Genomic DNA, 23,296 nt, shown 5'->3' on the forward strand with positions numbered 1-23,296 from the left:
CTCGAGCTGGGAAATCCGGTACAATTTGTAGTTCAGTTTCGCTTATTACATTTTATCAAATAGAGGGCGCTTTAAGAATAACTGGTGCTCTCAACAAAATACGTTATAGATCAATTTAACACCAAGGTAAACAAAGTGTAAGAAACAGTCAATTCCTCGCTGCATAGCAACAAAACTGACTCTACAATTTATTATTAATTGCACTGTTTTAAACAATTATATGGTCAAGAATCGAATAGCGGTGAGCGAAATTTTGGAAAAAACACGTTAAATTAATGAACATTTAAAAATTTAGATGTTAAAATTGATATAAATATCGTTGCGTATGATCCCACCATGTGAAGTTTTCTTTTCAGAGCACTGAAAGTGCCACAGAAACTGATCCTGTAAATATTTCAGTGCGAAATACTTTTTTAAAATGTGTGATTGAAGATTACTGGTATAATATCCGCCCGCACCCCCCCCCCCCCCAACAATATTTGTTAAAATTAGTGTAAGGTTAGGGTTAGGGTTAGTTATATACAATACTTTTAAAAACATTTTGTTCTATAAAAGTAATATAATATTTATATTTCATAATCCAGTATCACTACGTTTTGCCTTTGAAAAATTAGACATTTTGACTATTCTTTGTAAATTTTCCTCCAGTACGGTGCTTTTATTGGTGCTTTTGGTAGAAATATAGCACAGAAGACACAATGAGGCATTATGGGACTAGAGGTTCATTTAATTCCGTAAACACTCGGTTCATTCCGTCAAAATACACGCTGTGAGATTTAAAAGTATTAAAATGCAGTCTCACTTGTTGATCCACTTTGTGGCCGAGTGGATACAGTGCTCGGCTACAGTCCCGATGATCTGGAGTTCGAATCCAGACCCTAGCACTTGATATCGCTAATTCAATACCCCAAATGGAGGGGTGCGGGCGGAAATCTTTCCGCCAAATCATTTAATTTTTATGGTTTTTAAGACCCATTGTTAGAATTTGTTTTCAATTATTATATTGGTATGCAGCTATAATGCTACATATTTGTGCCTCTACTGTAGTGAATGGTATTCACGATCAATTCATATTACTTATAAAACATTTTGAGTGTATAAATTGTGTTAATTAAGAATCAATTCATTAAAAAGGCTATTTTACAAACTATTCACTGGTATGAATGTAATGCCTATCAGTATTGACATCAAGTGTTAGCGATGGGTGTTGGTAAAACACGGACCGGACCAGAACACTTGACAAACTGAATTTGTCCTTTTACAATGTGTTTGTCAACTGTGCATAGTTAAGAAACATATATCTTTTCATGCAGTGACCTTAAAAATTGAAAATGACAAACCATACATGCACAGTATGATAGCTTTTTGAAAACGCATGCACCTGAACGCAGTTAGAAACACTGCACAGGGAAACATATACATATACATAGACACACACACATATATACATATATATATATATATGTTATGCTTATGTCCACAGATTAATTAAAGTTTAACCATGGATACTGGAGCAGATGAGGGAACTGAACAACCTACTTCTGGGGAGCCCACTGAAGAGCCACAATCTGGTCGTGCAGGCTCCAGGCCTACTTCAGGTCAGCAACGATCCAGGCCTCCTTCTGGTCAGCAGAGATCGAGACCTACGTCTGGTCGGCCGGGATCGAGACCTACGTCTGGTCGGCCGGCATCGAGACCTACGTCTGGTCAGCCAGAATCGGGAGCTCTGGTGCCCACCACAGGTAATGGTAGCAAGTAATACAGCTCAGGGCCCTGTTCCACGAAACAATCTTAACATCAAAGCAGAACTTTCCCTTATTCCCTGAATCTGCATTTAATGTGGTCAAGCAGACCTCAACATTCATTATCCACGATGACCCTAATTGGTCTGCTTTTTTTGGTCAGTAATGTTTATTCTGTGTGTGGTTGATGTCAATTTAGCAAAATCCTAATTTCTTTATGAAGGCTAAGTTATCAGTTTGTTTAAAAATATTAATCTCAACTGGAAATATAACCAAATAAGAATTCTTAGTACATCAGTGGTTTAGCTTTGAATATAATGATGCATTTCTTGTTAGCTTTGTTTGCCTTTACCATAGTTTGACACCCAATAGCCGATGTATGTTTCATGCTGGGGTGTTGTTAACCATTCATTCATTCATTCATTCATTCATTCATTCATTCTTGTTAGCTAAAGTCACTGTTCCACGGGTTTATGAGCTGCTACTTTAATGGAAAAGTCTACTGATATACTGTAAATCCTAAAATATTAGTGATTTAAAAATTTAGCGAATCCTAATAAGTGACATATTAGCAAAATGATATTTTAGCAATGTTATCATATCAGACATTAAATTAAGCTTATGTTGTAGGATCAGTTGAAATTAGGTTTTTGTTTTATCAATTCAGACATTATGCAGCTTACAGACAGCTTATATTTAGTAAACAATTTAAGTAATGTGCATGCTAACTAACTATTATTTTGGTTTAACCTTTATTGTGTGTTCAATTAATCACAGAAAAAACAATCACACAAACATGTTTTTTAAGTCGTGAAATACTAGCATCTCTTATGGCTTCGCAAAATGCACTTAAATGTTATGCTAACTAAAAGTTTTATGTATGTCAGAAGAAGAAGTTGACCAAGACTTCCAAGCAACTCATGCCAGGGTGTCGGACATCTTGGGTCGCCCACTGACGGAGCCCACTGATCTACAGGACAGCGATCTGAGCGACGGGGGAGAACTCGTTCCTGATGATGGTGGAGAGGTGGAGTCGGACGAAGGCAGCGATAGCGAGACTGATGTGGTCGTCCTCGATCCAGATCATGTAAGTTTCTAATGTGGTGCATTCACAGAGCTGTACCTAGACCAGAGTATAGGGGGTGAGAAGAGGGGGGCATTAAAACATGAATTCGGGGGGTGTTCTTTCTCAGTCGGTACAGTGATCACCATAGGTGCTTGTGTCGTAGGATTGAGTCACTTCGGTGGACTCATTCTCTGATTGGGTTTCTCCCCATCCCAACCTCTGCCTGTACCATAGTGGTATGTCAAAAGATGTGGCATGTGATGTCCTGTGTTAGAGAATGCATATAAACAATCCAAACTGTTAATGGAAAAAATTTAGCGAGTTTCCCTCAAAGACTTTGTGTCAAAATGACCAAATAGCCAATGATTAATAAATCAATGTGCTCTAGTGGTGATGTTAAACAAAACAAACTTTAAATTTTAAAACATGAATTCCAGCATAGTATTAGTCTTTTCCAACTAGACAGAAAGAGTAATTTTAAACTTAAAAGGAAACTGTTTAGAGTGTTTTATATTTCCAGTTAACACTATATATGCTTGCAATGTGGTCCTGTAACTTGCATATTAATCCCATTAGAAAATGTTAACTTTTGATTATGTTTCATAGTTTTAATATTTGCTATCTTTTTTCAGCCTTTGATGAAAAGATTTCAAGCCGCTTTGAAAAGTCACCTTAACAAGCAGCATGAGAAGATTAGTTTGGAACTGCGTGAACTGGTGAGTTGTTACATAATTTTATTATCAGTTATATTGTTAGGCAGACCAGGAAGAATAAAGTAGTCACTTGTCATTCTTGCATTGATCATGTACTTTTGAATACATTGTTTATGTTAATGTTCATTCAAATACATTTGTTAGACACCTAGAACCAATGTTTTTGTTAATCCATCTGTCTACCTCAACATCCATCCAACCATCCATCCATCCATGTGTACATCAATCAGTTCATCAATCTGTCCATCCATCCATCCATCCATCCACCCATTAAGTAGTCCATCGATAAGTCCATTCATTCATCCAGCCAACCAGCAAGCCATCCAGCCAGTCAGTCAGCCAGCCAGCCAACCAGCCAGCCATTAAGTAGTCCATCAATAAGTCCATCCATCAAACCATCAAGTAGTCCATCCATCTAGCCATCAAGTTATCCATCCATCTAGCCATCAAGTAGTCCATCCATCTAGCCATCAAGTAGTCCATCCATCTAGCCATCAAGTAGGCCATCATTTTATCCATCCATCCTTGAAATGGTTCATCCATCCACCCATCCATCCATCAGTGCCTCAGTCATCCAAACATCTCCTCATTGTGTTTGTTCAGGATGAGTCTCTGAAGACGAGAAAGCGTGAGCGTGAGAACCTCGGTGTTGAGTTGTACGGGGTGCAGCAGGAGCTGGCGCGCTACCAGATGATGCTGGAACAGAACCACGACAGCTACGCCAATGTGCACCAGTCACGCCTTCAGGAGGAGCAGGAGCTGACCGACGTGCGCCACCTCTACAAGGACACACAGCTGACTGCCAACAAGGAGAAGAAGAAAGGCTAGTAGACCTAAAGATTATTATTATTGTGTATGTATGTGTATATATATATACACATACAGCAGGGCCCATATTTTTGTAGCTACCTTAGCACGTCATAGTCTACAGCAGTTTTACGATATCTATTTTGACCAAGTGTCGGACTAACTGTATATTAGACGCCATATAACCATATGTTTAAAATTTGCTGAGGTGTTAAACAAGCATTCCTTTCTTGTAGCGTAATGGCAGCCCTTGAAATTCAGATCGTGTTGCCATAGCAATTTATTACAGATAATAAAGTCAAAATGCTGTTGAAAATCAATTATGCAATAGTTTTTTGTGGTGGAATTGCTAATTATTACCACAAAATTTGAGGGCTGTAATGGCTAGTGTGAAGAATGCGCAAGCCTAGACCTTTGAGTATCTCAGCCAAGATCATTGACCAAGTTTATTTTTTGACACAAAATGGCCATAGTTTATAAATATTATTGATGTGCTTTTAAATAGCTCTTACTTTCCTTTGTAATTCAAATCCAAAGCAATTTAAGAAACTTAATAAATGGTTTATAAGAAAGGGAAGTGAGAAAGATGTATTACTAGACACGGTGAAATTGACTGTTGTTTTCACTGTGTGTAACAGGTGTGGAGCTGCAGGCGGAGGTGGAGAACCTGTCTCTGAGGATCTACTACATGGACAATGCCAAGGAGGACGTGCGCGGGGACATCGCCGTCATGAGGCGCGCCGCCGAGAAAGTCGAGTCTGAGGTCACCAAGGCTGAGGTCGAGAAACAGATGCAGGTTCGTGGTTAGACTATCCATGTAGACGAACTTGCACTAAGTCATCCTTCGCACATCAGGCTGGTAGGTACTGGGTTCTTAGCCCGGTTCCAACTCCCACCCAGAGCGAGTTTTAACAACTCACTGACAATTAACCATTAACCCACTGTCCTGGACAGACAGCCCAGATAGCTAAGGTGTGCCCAGGACAGCGTGGTTGAACCTTAATTGGATATAAGCATGGAAATAACTTGAAATAAAATGAGCAGAAGGCTGAAGTGACCTATTGCCATCCATGTTCGTCATCTATGTTGTTTGTAAACCTATCACATTTTCGATTTCTTTTCCAAAACTACTTTCACAATTTCAACCAGATTTTGCGGGAAACTACATTGGCACATAAAGATTTTTTTTAAATTTAGTCGAAGTCCATATCATTAGTTATTTTGGTGAATATATTGTTTACAAATCTTCATCTTTCATTAAATAATATTATCCAACATGTTTTAAAAGAAATATTTTCAAAATTTCAAGAAAATCGAAACCATGTGCATGGTTCTTATCAATAATATTTACACAAATTGAGACCGTTTTTTTGTATTCTTTTCGATATAACACCAGTAGAAAAAATACACTGAATGTGTTCATTTGTTGTTCTACAATGTTCTAGTATTGACAGAATCAAGATAGATAACTCTTGTGAATATTGACAGCTATGTCTATAAAGACTGGTCACTTCTCGACTATATTTGAGAATGGGAGGGAAAGAATTAATAAATTATGTCTGTACAAAATTTTATTTTATTATAGTAAATTGTTTTAGTCATATCTGTTGACCATTAAAATGGTCCAAGGCTGTTTAAAAGATGCATTGATAGCAAAAAATCAACACTTTTATTCAGTACCCAATATATAGATTGTTTTATAGCAAATGTTTGTGGAGTTTGTTTCATTAAATATTTCTTCCATTTTTGCAGGATCTCTATGTTGATCGTTTAGTGGAGCGGGTGGACCGATTAAAGGAGGAAATCGCAATGTTTGAAGCTCAGATTACAGCTCAGGCAGAGGAAACAAAAGTTGCCCGGGATGCACTCATGGAAGCCAACATGGAAATAGAGGTCAGTTTTTAGGAATATTTCAAATGTCTGTCCATGAATAATCTCATTCCAGCCAGTGCACCATGGCTAGCATATCAAAGGTCATAGTATATGCTATCCTGTCTATGTGATGGTGCATATAAAAGATCCCTTACTACTAATGGAAAAATGTAGTGGGTTTCCTCTCTAATACCATATGTCAGAATTAGCAAATGTTTGACATCCAATAACCGATGATTAATACTGTATTTTCCTGTGTATTATGCGCACTTTTTTTTCCAGAAAATACAGGTTAAAAAATGGGGGTGCGCACTATACATAGCAACAGAAAAAATATTTTTTAAAAATGTCCAGCGATCACCCATGAAAAATCGCCGATCGGTAGTTTACTGTACTTTACAGGTTATTGACAGTGTTCATTACAACAAAACGCCAAAACCCTCTTAAAAATAGCTTTTCACTTGTGATGGTTGTAATAAATGCAAAATAAATCTACAAAAGTATCCATACCTTGCCAAAAAGTGCACAAAAATGACAAAACTGGACCGTAATTTGTTTTAATTTCCATGAGATTTAATTCGGCCATTTCCGGCAAACCAGAAATATACCACACTATTATAAATTTAGAAATCTCGCGCATTCACGTTAGTCACGAGAACGAAATGTAATATGCTATATTTTTGTTTTCATATATTTATTAGTCATTTACAGTGTATGGGGTATATAACTTTGTTTTGATTTATGCACGTGTGAGTCTGTGACATGTAAGTACGCAAGTACTAGCCTTTGTTTAATGTGACATGTAGGTCTATGTACTCAAATACCTAACTTAAGTTTTGTTTCTTGGTTTCTTGAATATACCGCTTCTTTCGCTTTTCGTTAATTTTCGTGACAGGGGAAAGCGGTACATCTTGCATTCACTGTCGATTTTGTGGTTTTAAAAAACGGTGCGCATTATATTGTGGTTCATGTTTTTTTTCTTGGAATAAACGTTCAAAGTGGGGGGTGCGCATTATACACCGGTGCGCATAATACATGGGAAAATACGGTAAATCAATGTGCTCTAGGGGTGGGTTTTTTTAACTTTTTAACTTTTCCATGAATAAATTGATGCAATGGTATATTAGTAATAAATGGTTTGTGGTCTAATGTACCCTGATCAACAATAGAAACAAATATTTAAACAAAATTGGGGGGGGGGGGGTACAATTAATTCTTTAACTAGACATTTATAATTTAATAGATACAAAACTAATGAAATTAAATTGAATTAATTTAAAATAAATTAAAGAAAACTATATTGTTTACATTTCTTTTGTTGTTCAGAATATTTGAGAGCAATGTTATTGCTCTTCATATTCTTTCACATGAACTTTGAAGTTGAGACAAAATCAAGGTTATTAATAACTACATTACCAGGTCGTAACAACATCTTGTTTGGTTTTGTTGTAAGCCCGTAAAAACATTTTAATGGTTTTATTGTAGGTCCATAACAACATTTTGTTGATTTTGTTAAAGTCCCATAACAACATTATAATGGTTTTGTTGTAGACCTCAGCCCCATTTTACGAAGCGATCTTAGTGCCCGTGACAAGATTTTGTTGGTTTTGTTGTAGTTTCGGAACAACATTTTAATGGTTTTATTGTAGACCTGAAACAAGATTTTGTTGTATGTTTGTAACAAGATTTTGTTTTTTTTGTTGTAGTTCCAGAACAACACTTTAATGGTTTTATTGTAGACCTGCAACAAGATTTTGTTGTATAATCTTGTTTGTTTGTTTTGTTGTAGTTCCAGAACAACACTTTAATGGTTTTATTGTAGACCTGCAACAAGATTTTGTTGTATGTTTGTAACAAGATTTTGTTTGTTTTATTGTAGTTCCAGAACAACACTTTAATGGTTTTATTGTAGACCTGCAACAAGATTTTGTTGTATGTTTGTAACAAGATTTTGTTTGTTTTATTGTAGTTCCAGAACAACACTTTAATGGTTTCATTGTAGACCTGCAACAAGATTTTGTTGTATGTTTGTAACAAGATTTTGTTTGTTTTGTTTTAGGCCCGTAACAAGATTTTCTTGGTTTTGTTGTAGACCCGTAACAAGATTTTCTTGGTTTTGTTGTAAGCCCGTAACAAGATTTTCTTGGTTTTGTTGTAGACCCGTAACAAGATTTTCTTGGTTTGGTTTAGGTCTGTAACAAGATTTTCTTGGTTTTGTTGTAGACCCGTAACAAGATTTTCTTGGTTTGGTTTAGGTCCATAACAAGATTTTCTTGGTTTTGTTGTAGGCCCGTAACAAGATTTTCTTGGTTTTGTTGTAGACCCGTAACAAGATTTTCTTGGTTTTGTTGTAGACCCGTAACAAGATTTTCTTGGTTTGGTTTAGGTCTGTAACAAGATTTTCTTGGTTTTGTTGTAGACCCGTAACAAGATTTTCTTGGTTTGGTTTAGGTCTGTAACAAGATTTTCTTGGTTTTGTTGTAGACCCGTAACAAGATTTTTGTTTGTTTTATTGTAGGCGATTGGCCTGGAGAAGAAGCAGCTGTTTCAGCAATGGAGCAGCAGTCTGATCGGGATGCGGAGGCGAGACGAGGCTCACTCGGCCATGCAGGAGGCTCTCAGGTGGGTCATCTCGTCAACAGGTCATCGGGGGTCAGACGTAACTCTTACCTGCTGATACATCTGGGGAATCATTTAACTCTGCCTTACAGGAGATTTTATGAGTTTGATAGGTCACCTACATGTCATCTTTGGTCAAATGTACATAATTGTACATGTATAATTGTACATTCAACAGTTTCTGAGGTTACTAGAATAGTGATAGGTAACTCTACACAATCTTAGCGCAAACTGTAACCAATTCCATAATATATCACCTCCATGTTCATGTTCATATATGTCCATGTATCTATTCATGTCGAAGAGGGTGGGGACGTAGCTCAGTGGTACAGCACTCGCCTGATACGCGATCGATCTATGATCAATTCCCGTCGGTAGACCCATAGGGGCTTTTTCTCGTTCCAGCCAGTGCTCCACATTTGGTTTAACAAAGGCTGTAGTATGTACTATACTGTCTGTGGGATGTTGCATATAAAAGATCCCTTGCTGCTAATCGAAAAAAGTAGCCCATGAAATGGCAACAGTGGGTTTCCTCTCTCAATATCTGTGTGGTCCTTAACCATATGTCTGACGCCATATAACTGTAAATAAAATGTGTTGAGAGCATCATTAAATAAAATAAAATAAAAAATCACGTAGATGTTCATGTTTATGTGCCATCTCCATTTTCAAATCAGTGTCCATGTCCATCTATATGTCTTTATTCATGTCCCAGGTCAATATACTATTACTGTATCAAATTGTATAATGTATCACCTGATGCGTGATCGAAATAAGTAGCCCATGGATTAACAGCAGCAGATTTTCTCACTACCTGGCATCTAGGTGGTCTTTTACCATATGTCTGATGCCAAATAACCGTAAAATAAAAATAACATTTCTTTTCAACATTACCTGTCCTTAACAAGTGCACCTCCCCCGCCACGCAAGTGGTCTAGTCCGAACATCCCAATGTCATATGACCGGAACTACAGGGAGAATACAGTAGAAGAATTTTAGACCATCCTATTGGCTGTTGGGATGTTTGGATAGGACCACTTGCATGGGGGGGGGCAAGTGCATTTGTTAAGGGCAGGTAATGTATCTATAAAAGAGAAAACACTCCCAAGTTATCTCCATATTTCTGCCTTCTTTCTTTTATTCACATTCTTATCGCTTGTTACATTTTTGTCACTTTCTAGTGAGCAGCAGAGACTGATCCTATCCCTGCAGACGGAGATTGAGGGTTACAAGAAGTCCATCAACAAGGAACAGGAGCAGAACGAGCGGCTCTGCCTCATCCTGTCCAAGACGGAGCGTGACATCGAGACCGTCAAGAAACAGCTGACCCAGTGCCAGGCCAAGCACGACGCTCTCAAGTCCGAGTACACCACGTTCTCGAGGATGATGTACGAGACCGAACAGGCTCTCAGTCGGGCCACGGCGGTGAGGAAACTCTTTATTTAAACAATAACAGGCTCTCAGTCGGGCCACGGCGGTGAGGAAACTCTTTGTTTAAACAATAACAGGCTCTCAGTCGGGCCACGGCGGTGAGGAAACTCTTTGTTTAAACAATAACAGGCTCTCAGTCGGGCCACGGCGGTGAGGAAACGTTTTGTTTAAACAATAACAGGCTCTCAGTCGGGCCATGGCGGTGAGGAAACTCTTTGTTTAAACAATAACAGGCTCTCAGTCGGGCCACGGGGGTGAGGAAACTCTTTGTTTAAACAATAACAGGCTCTCAGTCGGGTCACGGCAGTGAGAAAACGCTTTGTTTAAACAATAACAGGCTCTCAGTCGGGCCACGGCAGTGAGGAAACGCTTTGTTTAAACAATAACAGGCTCTCAGTCGGGCCACGGCAGTGAGGAAGCTCTTTGTTTAAACAATAACAGGCTCTCAGTCGGGCTACGGCGGTGAGGAAACTTTGTTTAAACAATATCCATTGCCGTTCAAAGACAGTAGTGGTCTGGGGATTGGCCAACAGGCATTAGCCTATATTTAGACCTCTCCCAACATTTTACAATATGATTATATTACAAGCAATAAAATAAAACATGATTATAACTTTTTCCAAACATAATGAATTGACATTTGAAGAACATTTGTGTTTAAGATTCTAACATTAGTATTTAATATTGGTCTTCATGGGAGTGCAGTGAGAGCTGAAGGCAGAATGCAAATTTTGTGGGGAAGGCTGGAAGGTGGTCTCTAATTGCAGGATTCACCAAAATAGGGGAGTGATCACTCCTGCTCCTCTCAACACTCCTCTAGAAAGTTTTAGGATAGTGGCAATTGATCACTTGCAAATATAATATGTTCACGTTTACTTGCATGCATTTGCAGCCAGATGTCCGGTATTTAAGGCCATCATTCTAAATCAGTGTGGTTTACTGGCCATAATGTTTTTAAAAAAGTTAACTATAATTCATATCCCAATATTTTATGATTTTCATTGTTAGTAAAAGTTTAATTTATTATCAAATTAGCAGTTATAATCACCTATGAATTCGTCAAAATGACTGCGACATTCCACCATTATTGTCAGATAAAAATAATTGTCGAAAAACTGCATTTTCAATTCAAAGTTCCCAGGTGTTTCTCACTGAAAAACAAAAAAGTAATGTGTCCATTTTTTGTCTCGATCAAAGCTGTCTCCTCTTGTTTCATTACTTCCGGTCAGTTGCGTGTGAAACAGCAGGAAGTAGGAATGAGTGAATACACTGCATGTGATAGACAGTGTGTTGGCTTGTGTGATGTTGGGCGAGATATCTCACCTGCAGTATCCAGAAGGTTAATGGATGTGTCTGATCATAGGGTTTTGATCAACTATAGAAACAAGACTTTGGAATATTCTAAACCAAAGTACTTGATGCTACTTAATGTTTTAGTGAGTTCTTGTTTTCATTCTTGTTTTTATTTCAACTCCTCAGTTTTGGATGCATAAATTTTACAAATTTTAACGTATGTATTGCTTATGAACCACAAATGTTTGGCCATCACGACTATTAGACTGTTATATTCTTGTTAATTTGCTGAAAAACATTGAAATATAATCTAGTAAGAACTGAACTAGACTTCTTTTTTTCTTCTTCATATTTTAGGACAAAACAATGCGCTTGGGTGAAGTGGAAAACCTGCGGAAGCAAATAGAGCGTGAGAGCCAGGAGAAAATGAAGCTGGAGGATGAGATCATGGAGTGCATACGCGGTCAACTGACTCTGGAGAAAGCCTCACAGTACACCAAGAAACTCACGTCCAAGCTTCGGGCGCACACACGCAATCTGGTAAGGTTTATCTTAAACGTGTTAGACAAACCGATTGTTAACTTAAAGTGACAGACCCAAATTGTAAACTCTACGATGTATTTTGTATTACTATTAGAGTCGTATTTTGATGAAATGAGACATTATTTACATGTTATGCTATTAGGGCCGTAGATCTAAAGTTCTTCCGGTCATTCTGATATTTGTAATAGCATGAAATAAAAAAATTATAATTCTAAAAATGCACTTACTTGTAAGAAATAACAGTTATGGAGACAAGCTGTAGAGGGTATTTCTCCCGTTCCAACGTCGCAGCTAACTACTTACTGTAACTTTATCCAGATGTATTACTGATTGTCTGTTTTCATAGGTTGAAACTAGGGTCTGCACCTTTAAACCATTCTCAGAACCATGGGGTCCTTTTTTCATGTGAAATAATTCAACTATTGTAATGATTGCAAAAATTTCTCAACAGTATAGTTTATTAAAAAAAACGTGAAATAATTTTACTATAAGATTACAAAGAGTTTCAAACAGTATTTTTCATAAATAGACTGGTTATTTCTCAACAGAAGTTAATATTTAATAAATGTCTACTTCTGTACACATTAACCAAAAAAGAAAGAAAGAAGAGTCATGAGAAACTTATGAATAAATTTATCGAAGTAATAACCATCGAAAATTATTTCTGTTTTAGGAAACTCAAATGGCCGAGGTTGAGAACAAAATAGCATGTGATGCTTTGGAAGGGTCGAACGTGAAGGCAAGAATAGAGCGTCTGAAGAAGATCGCAAGAGATCTGGATAACGAAATCGCCACGAAGAACGACATTGTTAATCGCAGTGAGCAGGAGATCCTCAAACGTAACGTCATCATTGAACGCAAGCAGAATGTCATTGACCAATACAACAAAAAATTAGAACAGATGATCCATGCGGCTGGTGTAAGATTTCTTCTTTTGTTTGATGTCCACATTACTTAATTTCTTAAGTTAACCCAAGTCTTTGAAAAAAAAAATTTGCATATCCATTTATCGGTTAAGTAGAATTAATTCAACTAGCTGATTTCCATTTTTGTTTAATCCATTATGTCCGTGTAAGTGATGTCCTTAATTGAATGTGTAAATGAAAAAATAGGTTACACAAAATTAGATTTCCATGAGTGATGCATGAATGAAACAATAATTCTTGCAATTTTCATAAGCCTGTTATCCCCCCCCCCGATTTCATCTTGATTTGTATATTAATTGCCTCTTTTACGTACAAACATACATTACCTCTGAATGTGATATATCAATATTTTCAACAGGATGTTCATTATTATTGAAAGTAGGAGGCTATTTGAGAAAAAGTAGGCAGCTATATCTACTGAACACAGGTGATCAATTGTAACCATAATGAACAGGCAATGGTAGTGGTAACAGTGGCAGTAGCCACCAAAAATTGCTGCCTGCTACCTATTAATGAACACATTTGTACAATGTTAACTGACATTCAGTAACAGATAATGAATTGTGGAATGTCACGGAAAGGCTTACTTCAGGACGTCATTCCAGCTCAGACATGAAAAAGTTAACTTTGTCTTCTTTTCCTTCAGGGTATTGAACTGGGACCCCTTGAGATCACCATCAACTCCCTGCAGAAGTCGATAGACGTGCGCATCCAGGAGACGGCAGAACTGCAGCAGATGTGGCTACGACAGCAGTCGGAGCTTGTCCGTCTGGTGAGAGACAAAGATGACCAATCGCAGGACGTCGAGAAACTCAAGAAGCAGCTCACCATTCTCGCGCAGAAGAAAATCAGAACGGAGAGTCAGTATACAATAAGTTTACAAAATAAATGTCTTGTCCTGTGTTTAAAAAAATATAAAACTTTAATGTCTCGACTCAAAACTTTAATAAGATCTCTTCCATACATGTTGGAGTTTCGAAGTTTAATATTTTCTTTAGTTAAATTCCTCCCCATTGACCAACAGGGCCATGATATCTTATCATATTGAGAAACATATTGGCAACATACAGTTCAATATATATATTTTTTTTCCCCCAGCTAATAATAACCAACAGAGCCAGGAGATCTATCACATAGAGAAACACATCAGCAACATGCAGACTTGCATGTTGTTTTGTTTTAAAAATTATATTGACCATTAGGGCTGGAAGATCTATTAAACAACATATTGTTTTTTACCCCCTCAGATAACATTGACCAGCAGGGCCAGGAGACGTATCGCATAGAGAAACACATCAGCAACATGCAGACTGACATGGTGAAGCTGAACACACTGCTGCACCGCGAGAAGGGCTACGAGATGTCGCTGGAGCAGAACAACATTCTCATGGAGAACGACTTCATCGCGGGACTCAAGGAGGCCGAGTACGAGTCTATCGACACGCAGGCGCGACTCGACGGCGTCAAGGAGGAGAAGGAGAGACTCCTAAACAGTCTGGTGGAGGCAGAGTGAGTAGATACAATCTTGGCGTGGTTTTCATTTGGTATGGGTGGGAGATATAATGATTAATTGATGGCTCATTTTCAGTATAACCAGATGTTTTTACATCACCCCCTTTCGCACAAAATTTTAGTACTTTTTTGTACAGCTGACCCATACATGTTTCAAGCATAAGACTACTTGACACAGTGGTATTAGATGAAATAAAATTGTATACATTTTTTGCCCAGATGAAACTAATTTTTTTTTTACAACCAACACACATTTATCACCAATCACAGGACTTGTGGTGTTAACTTCTCTATCAAAAGTTTGGTGCACCTCAAACTTTGGCCCAGCCGGACATTATTTGGTTTAGTACTACCTAAAGAAACCTTGGCACATTTTAAAGCTGACTATATGATGTCTAAAAACCTTTATTTATATACAATATTTTGATTAAAACACATCTATTATTTTCATCCCCGCCCCCAGACGGCAGATCATGTTTTAGGAGAAGACCCATGTTGGCCTGAGTGCATTATAATTTTGATTCAAACACATCTATTATTTTCATCCCCCCCCCCACAGACGGCAGATCATGTTGTGGGAGAAGATGACCCATGTTGGCCTGACCTCTGACCAGGTGCATTATAATTTTTATGAAAAGACATCTATTATTTTCATCTCCCCACAGACGGCAGATCATGTTGTGGAAGAAGACGACCCATGTTGCCCTGACCTCTCACCAGGTGCATTATAATTTTGATTAAAAGACATCTATTATTTTCATCCCCCCACAGATGGCAGATCATGTTGTGGGAGAAGATGACCCATGTTGGCCTGACCTCTCACCAGGTGCATTATAATTTTGATTAAAAGACATCTGTTATTTTCATCCCCTCCCCCAGACGACAGATCATGTTGTGGGAGAAGAAGACCCAGCTAGCCCGCGAGACTCGTGCGGCCGTTGATTCGGAGGTGGGGCAGGGCGAGGTGCGGGCCATGAAGTCAGAGATCCACCGCATGCAGGTGCGCTACACCCAGCTGATGAAACAGCAGGAGAAGATGATACAAGAGATGGAGAAGGCCGTGTCGCGGTGAGTGAGTTACCTGCCCCTCTTATCACTATCTGGATAATGGTGTTTTTTCTTTAGATCACCATCCTTCACACCACCTAAAACATTGAGCAAATTACCCTGCATGCATTTTATTGCTTCTATTACAGAATGGTGCATCACAATTTGTTGGGCTTGTCTGTTCATGCCAGAGCTCAAATTTAATGACAGCACTGCCATAATTACAATATGAATTGCTGTATGTCATGGACTTTACTAATGGCAGTTTTTTGCTATTGGATAATAATTATTGCCATTAGTTGAAGAGATAATTTTTGGTTCTTAGTTTTGTTGCAAACGTTAAAGGATTACAATTGCTGTAGGCAGGTTCAAAATTGGTGTTGGTGAGCATTTTGCCTGTGGCAAAGATAATTCAAAATTGTTATAGGAAACAAATTCTTAAGTTTGAGTCCTGCCATTCCATATATCCATCCATTTGACTGCATATAACTGCAGAAAAATAAGAATATCGGTGTCCCACTATCTACCATTAAATTTTATTTCTGCTGTCACATATATGTGTTTGGTGAAATGTTTTTTATCTTAACACTGTAACCTGACCTCATACCATTATTGCATTTATCTGTTTTTCAAATCGATTGGTCTAAACATCCCAACAACCATTGGTCATTGGCTAGAATCTACCACTGTGCCATATGTATTCCATTTCTCGTCCACTGCTTCCTTCTTTCTCTTTTTTTCTTAAGTTGTCTTTTTTTTAAAATTAATATTTATGTCCTATTATTCAGACGAGATTCGATAGTGACCCGAGGTGAAGCCCAGTCGAAGATGAAGGTTAAGGTTCTCACAAAAGGCACGTTTGAAAGACAGATGGCCGAACTGAGGAAAAAGATCAAGCAAACCATTAATGTACGTCACAATCCTTGATATGTTGGTAAACAGAGGGATATAAAAATAATACAGGTTCATCAAGCAATATTTATAGTATGAGACTCGGGGCTAGCTCTGGGTGAGTAGAAACTGTTGCCAAATGATCTGTTAAATCTTCCAAAATTGCACAAATCGTTATTATCTAACAAAATATCAATTATTACATACAATTATTTCGCCAGATTTAAATATAATTCGCTAATTGTTACTAAAATTCCCAATTGGCGAATTTGGAGAGTGCCAGAGCTAGCCCTGAGACTGAGGCATATTTCGTAAGCTGAGCACTCAGGGTTTCTTGCTAGATTGGTTTTTGCACCAAACATTAAAAGAATGTGGTCTAACGGAAACCTGTAAAATTGTTACTAATCACTCTTCAGATCATGTCAAATATCTTGTCTCTAAAAACGTGCATGCAAACGATTCCATGAGTCAGCATACCAGATTTTAGCACTACTGAAAACTGTTCCTGTCCTTGGTTATACAAATTATATCTGCATTGCGAATAAAGTTCTGGTGATCCTGAAGTTTGTAGCTTAATTTTAGAATGTGACAGTTCACCACTTAACTGATTGGTGTAACTGATTGGTAGTTCACCTGAATTTAAAGTTATACAAAACTGACATTCAAATGGGATGACAGATTGTGTGAAATATTCAGTCCTCAATGCTGTCTTCATCTCTGAATGCTTTAGATATTCACTGAATAATTTGACTACCTTGCAGGACGCCAACAGCTGTGACCAGGAGATCAAGGAGTTGCGTGACCACCAGGGGGAGCTGAGCGAGAGTCTGGAGCAGAAGCAGATCAACTGTCAGCACCTGCAGGGTTCAGCAGACACGCTCGACGGAGACATAAACCGACTCGTCGAGCTCAAACAGAAGGTTCGCTCACTTTACACCAATATTAACAAATAGAATTTGATCTTGCGTCACTCACTCATAAAAAGCTCGTTAAAACATGATCAGGTTCTTCTTCTTTTTTTTCTTCCCTTTTTCTTATTAAACTTATTTGCTTTTAAATTAATCCATACAATAGCCGATGATTAATAAATCAATGTGCTTTAGTGGTGTCGTTAAACAAAACAAACTTTAAATTAATTCTTATATAGGTATTTAAGCAATTTCAATCATGATATTGTTTCTTCTTCTCTCCCCCTCCCCCTTCCGTTATTCTTCTTCAGTTTTCTTGACCTTTAGTTTTGTGAATTTCTCTTCTTTTTTACCCTGTATCTTCTTAGAAACTAAACAGATGCTAAACTAAGTAGAAGCTTGTTTGCTTAAAATGTTTAAATGAAACATTGTGCATATGGCTCCCAGACATTTTAATTTCTTTTCACATTACCTGTCCTCAAAAGGGGGTGCACTTGTGAGGACAGGTAATGTATTTATAAAAGAGAAAACACTCCAAGTTTTCTCCAAAGTATTGTCAGACTTCATTGTCAAATTACCGTAACAATTTTAATATGTCCAATTTCGGATTTCAACCATTCTTGCAATTTTTAATGGATATCTTAAAACTTGGCGCTCATGCAGATGTCAGTAACAAAGATTTGAAAAATGTTCTAAGTCGTCTCCCATTATTATTATTATTGTTATACTTACATGCTGTCCACTGACAATTATTTGACATTTATTTTAGTCCCACTTACCTCAAGAGTATATTTTGAATATTTCAGAACCTGTCCGATCTGCTCTCCCGCCAACAGAAGATGAAGTATTACATACAGGTGAAGGATGGAAAATATACAATGTTGTGCAAAACCGACACATCACTGGACACCGAGTATTCAAAACAGATTGACCGCATGCAGACGCTGAGCACCATCGTTGACCGGCTCAACCAGGAGTTCCCGCACGCACAGCCAGCCCTTCGGAGAGTGACCATGGCACTGGCCTCGCACTCTGTGACTGCCGACGATCAGACATAACTGTCGATCAAAGTTATCTGTTGATGAAAGGACACTGTGATAGCTTACTATGTTATATTATGTTAAATTAATAATAAATGATTGTTTTATAAGTGTTAAATTAATAATAAATTAGATTTTGTTTTTTACTATTATTTGCATGGACATCACTATGATTGTTTAAAAGGGGTTCGGTTATATAAGGAACTTATGACTAATATTAAGAGGAAAAAAAACTGCAAATAAGAAATTGCCAAAAGGAAATCAATCTGTAATCTCTGAATCCCCCTGGTGATGCACCTGGTTTAGTTATTTTAATGATATTTTCCAATATTTGGTGTCTGTTTTGCAAGCATTTGTATTTTCAATTGCTGAAGTTGTATTCAAGTCCCTAACATTTTCAGAAACTCTTATTATATAAAAGTAATGTTTGGGGTTGATTTATTTATGTCCTTTAATGTTAGCTGATAAGAACTGTGAAAATACTGTTTTATGTTGTTCATCAGGAACTTTTGTCCATTTAACCGTTTATTTTTAAATGATTATTGCTTTAGACTTGTTCCATACAATGCTCCTGGACTAAGAACCTTACTGACAGTTTACTATTAAGCTATTTACTGCTTGTACATTTAACTGCATTGACATTTAATTCATGTAATATTTCTTTTTGAGAAGTTCAGAAAATCTTTGACTTACTGTCAACGTTTGTTTTGGCATTCTCTTCACTTATTAAGTAGCTAACTCTTCTTTACAAGTTTTTAGTAAATATTTTAAATAAAATAATGTTATGTACAACATTCACAACCATAACTGTTAATTTTATTCTTTGATGTTGGTATTATGTTTGTTATTTACACCTTTGGACAATTTGTTTGACCATTTGGAAATAGGCTTCAATAATACTTACAACTCTGAAACCCAGAATATTACATTTAAGATTATTTTACTCAGTACAAGTTCTGGTAGACTGTAAACAAAATATTGTTGCAACGGTCCTTTATTATAATTTTCCTGTGTTATTTCTCAATAACTGACAGGAAACATTGCAAATATCTTGATATAATTTCTTGTTATAAGTTTGTCAGAAACAAAGGTTTTCCAGATTTATCTGGAATTCCAGATTTTTAATTATCTGTACATCGTTTTCAGATTATCTGCTCTTTGTCCAAAACTTTTCATATTCTCTGTACATAACTTACGATATGGGTTCGACTGATGCTTTGCATAAATTCTGAATTTCTGAATGGGGGCAGCCACTTTGGACCATTGTTGGCTACAACCCTAACCCTAGGGCTAATTTCAGTACCCGATTACCGATTTTAAAATTTCCAGAATGTTTTTCTGGTTAGTTAACAAATATCAAAATACATCTGTATTGCTCTGTGTCTTTATGTAAATAATAATATATATACAATTTATGAAGTAGTAATAGTATTATAAACGCTGCACACTCAAAAGCCATTCTACATCCGTGACTTTGTCTGCATATATTGGTTGATCACCGTTTTGTGTTGTGTTATCATTGTAGCAGGTATAAAGTATATACTGAGAGGCATAAATAATTCCATGGAATATTTTCTTATACAAATGTCATATATATGTATATATACACTGAAGATTTGGACAAATGATGTATTGGTAACAATTGTAATTGAAATAGGATATTGTTCAACTTGGAATAAAATGTGTTTGAAGCACATTATGACATTTCTGTGATAAAATATTCATTGCATTATCTATGCCTTTCAACATATAAATACTGAGCTTTATGTATTGTCTGTCAAAACACTAAGATGGTTTTACAAGCTATAAAATGGTCTTTAATGACAGTGAAATGGTTCAATTGTGTTAGCACTGAAAAATAAATGACATAAGTAATATGTTGTTTGTTTTGTTTATTTATATAGAAAACTATCAAATTAACATAAAAGAGAGTATTAAAGCGTCTTATACAGCTATTAAATATGCAGTGATTGATCGAAAATAACAGCTTTTCATGACCAAATTTCAATACAAAATAAACCACCATTGTCAAAGTGTTAACACAACTGTATTATATTTTGTATATAAATGAACCCACGTACTGAAATAATAGTAGGAGTGTTTTCTTGCTTAATTGGTCTTTTCTTTCCATGGCCTGTACCTGTGGTTCTTGATTGGCAGGTGTATATTTAGACTTTCCCTAGACACTGTGTCTAGACACACTAAAAAGACGTGCCTCTTTTATGAAGATTACAGGGTATTGTGTGATAACCTCAAATCGTAATGGACTTTACCAGCTTTATTACTGTAAGTAATTCTGTAAAACCCTTGATTAAGTAGACTTTCCCATTGAAAATCACAAAACTGACCAATTACGTAGTCCCAGAGAAAAGAAAAGTATCACTTGGGTATCGTGAGTGGTCGTTTTTGCTCGAACGTATCCTACCAATAGGCCAAATAATATGCATTTTTTCATTGGATTTAAAAAAACACCCCAAAACCACCAACTCCATTTCGTTATATTGATGCAAATTGAAATATATTTAAATAGGTTATTATACTATCAAGTCATTTATGTTGTTTTACAAGTCAGGTTGATGAAAGCGAAACGCCTTGTCGTGAATTAGAGCATTTGTTTACACTGTGCATAATAGAGAAGTTGGACCTGAGCTGACGTCACTTCGCCCCATGCTATACCACCGGACGTCACAAAAACGAAACAAAATGGCTGCCCCCAGTTAGCAGGAATAATCACGTTTTTTTTTATTAATTCTAAAATTACGCGTTTTTCATTTGTTAAAGTGTCAATATGTCTCGGTGGTCCGGGTATGCATCTTTCCAACACATAAGTCTACATAAGTCTCTTGTTGGAGTTTAGTCTACCTTTAATGATACTCTACCTAATTTAGCATAATTTACCTGTTTGGGTTCTCATTGATGTACAAGGTGGTGTTTACTTTTGAAATTAGAAGAAATATGTCAATAAACAGGTGATTTGTGCACTTTATTGGAACAGACTATAAAACAAACTGATGGACGTGTTAATTTCATTGCTGTTGCAATATGTGAGGGACTGTCTCTGATGACGATTTACCCCTATCCCTCTCCAAAACAAAATATTTGTAGACATTTCTTAGTAAGTTTTGAGCAAAACTGTCAAGAACCATTCTAAATGTGTGATCTATTATACCGGTATTAAATGTTCTATGTACATGAGTTAAAGGTGCTATCTCCAGGTTGCATAATCACAGGTATTGCAAATAATGTTTTAAAAATTAAATTTTGCTTTAAAATTTAAAAACTACACCTTCAACTATATGCCTATAAATGATTCTAACAATATAATTGTATCTACTAGTAGAAAATAAATTTTTATTTGAGAATCTTTATCAGAAACAGATGACCACATATAACTACGATATAGCACCTTTAAGTGATTACAAGCTTGTGTAAATTTCTAATGTACTTAGATTTAATTTATATTCACTAAATATGCTGATCATAATTAATAACGTATGCTACAATTCAAAATACTCCGTTAACTTGCACTTTTAAAGTAAAAGTGTGTTTAAAGATAAATGAAATTGACACATGTCGATCAAAATGTGTTACAGTATGTTCCAATAAAGTACACAAATGACCTGTTTATTGACATCTTTCTTTTAATTTCAAGAGTAAACACCACCTTGTACATCAATGAGAGCCCAAGCAAATAAATGCTAAATTAGGTAGAGTATCATTAAATAGATATTTACAAAATATTTACTTGTCAGTTTAATATGAAAGACATAATCGACGAAAATTAGTTTTATTCTATTTCCGACACTACTTTAGCGATATCGTTATATTAACAACAGTTCCTACCCTGTTGTTAGAGTGTCGTAAAGTAAAATGTTTGTCGTAGATGAGCATAAAAAAAACACGGACTATTGTTTTAATCATACGATTCGGTGTCAACATTCGACATCCTGCAAAATATCAACTACGATGGTTGTAAGGCCCTTATAGAAGAAGACATTGATGACATTGAATTACAAGACAGATACAGAATGGATAGGAGAGGAATATTGTATCTATGTAGTACATTGCAAGTAGATCTCGAGAGACAGACGCGCAGAAGTGGTACGTTACCAGTATCGATACAAAGTGTAGCAGCCCTACGTTATTATTAGGTTTTCAAGCAGTAACAGATGATGTACATGGTATTAGCCGGTACTCCGTTTCTAAGTGCATACACGCAGTTTCAAAGTCTATTGTCAACAAATTGCAGAACGTACATATAAAATTTCCTTACACGGATGCTGAAATGAGAAACACAAAAGAAAATTTCTTTAAATTGGCAAATGTCCCCAAACGTTCTCGGGGCATTAGATGGAACTCTCATCCCAGTGCAAGGCCCTTCACGCGACGAACATTTTTATTTCCGCCACAAAGGATACCATGCTAGCAACGTTCAGTGCATAGTGTCAGCTAATGGTGGGTTTTTTTTTACATCGTGGCAAAATGGCCTGGTGCGACACATGATGCATTTATATGGAGAAATAGTGGGACTGTGGAATTGTTTGAGAATGGTCAAGTTGATGGCGGTATGTTATTAGAGGATTCAGGATACCCTATTAGATCATGGCTAATGACTCCGTTCTTGCAGCTGGCATCACGACAAGAAAGAGCATACAACAGAGCTCATACTAGAAGCTCCTACGAGAGAGCATTTGGTGTGTGGAAATCAAGATGGCTCTGCCTACATAAGTCTGGAAGATGCATGATGTTTATTCCAGGGCGATGTGTTCTTGTCATCGTTGCAACTGCTTTTCTTCAGAACATTTGCAAAGATATTTTGATCCAAGATCCCCAAATGACATCATCGATGACACAAGTGACGTACAAGGTGAGGTGGTAGATCAGGA

General features: G+C 36.9%; 1 protein-coding gene across 1 annotated transcript; it reads left to right on the plus strand.

Annotated features, from left to right (window-relative positions):
* The first annotated feature begins 148 nt into the window (after positions 1-148).
* Positions 149-20,285, plus strand: LOC121378838 (coiled-coil domain-containing protein 40-like). The gene is made up of 17 exons (XM_041507176.1): positions 149-241; positions 1,484-1,742; positions 2,630-2,829; positions 3,441-3,524; positions 4,125-4,344; positions 4,967-5,124; positions 6,081-6,221; positions 8,719-8,822; positions 10,001-10,244; positions 11,901-12,083; positions 12,760-13,005; positions 13,659-13,872; positions 14,260-14,521; positions 15,404-15,592; positions 16,360-16,480; positions 17,224-17,382; positions 18,177-20,285. The coding sequence occupies exons 2-17, from the start codon at positions 1,502-1,504 to the stop codon at positions 18,426-18,428; spliced, it is 3,018 nt and encodes a 1,005-aa protein (XP_041363110.1). The 5' UTR covers positions 149-241; positions 1,484-1,501; the 3' UTR covers positions 18,429-20,285.
* The last annotated feature ends 3,011 nt before the right edge of the window (positions 20,286-23,296 follow it).

Source organism: Gigantopelta aegis, chromosome 8, assembly GCF_016097555.1.
Source record: "Gigantopelta aegis isolate Gae_Host chromosome 8, Gae_host_genome, whole genome shotgun sequence".
In the NCBI taxonomy this organism is placed as follows: Eukaryota; Metazoa; Mollusca; class Gastropoda; order Neomphalida; family Peltospiridae; genus Gigantopelta; species Gigantopelta aegis.

Bases quoted from the DNA above. Each gene is read 5' to 3' on its own strand.
- LOC121378838 (XM_041507176.1), top strand. From the start codon at position 1,502: ATGGATACTGGAGCAGATGAGGGAACTGAACAACCTACTTCTGGGGAG. The intron at 1,743-2,629 runs GTAATGGTAGCA...TATGTATGTCAG, and splicing joins AGCTCTGGTGCCCACCACAG to AAGAAGAAGTTGACCAAGAC. The intron at 14,522-15,403 runs GTGAGTAGATAC...CCCCTCCCCCAG, and splicing joins AACAGTCTGGTGGAGGCAGA to ACGACAGATCATGTTGTGGG.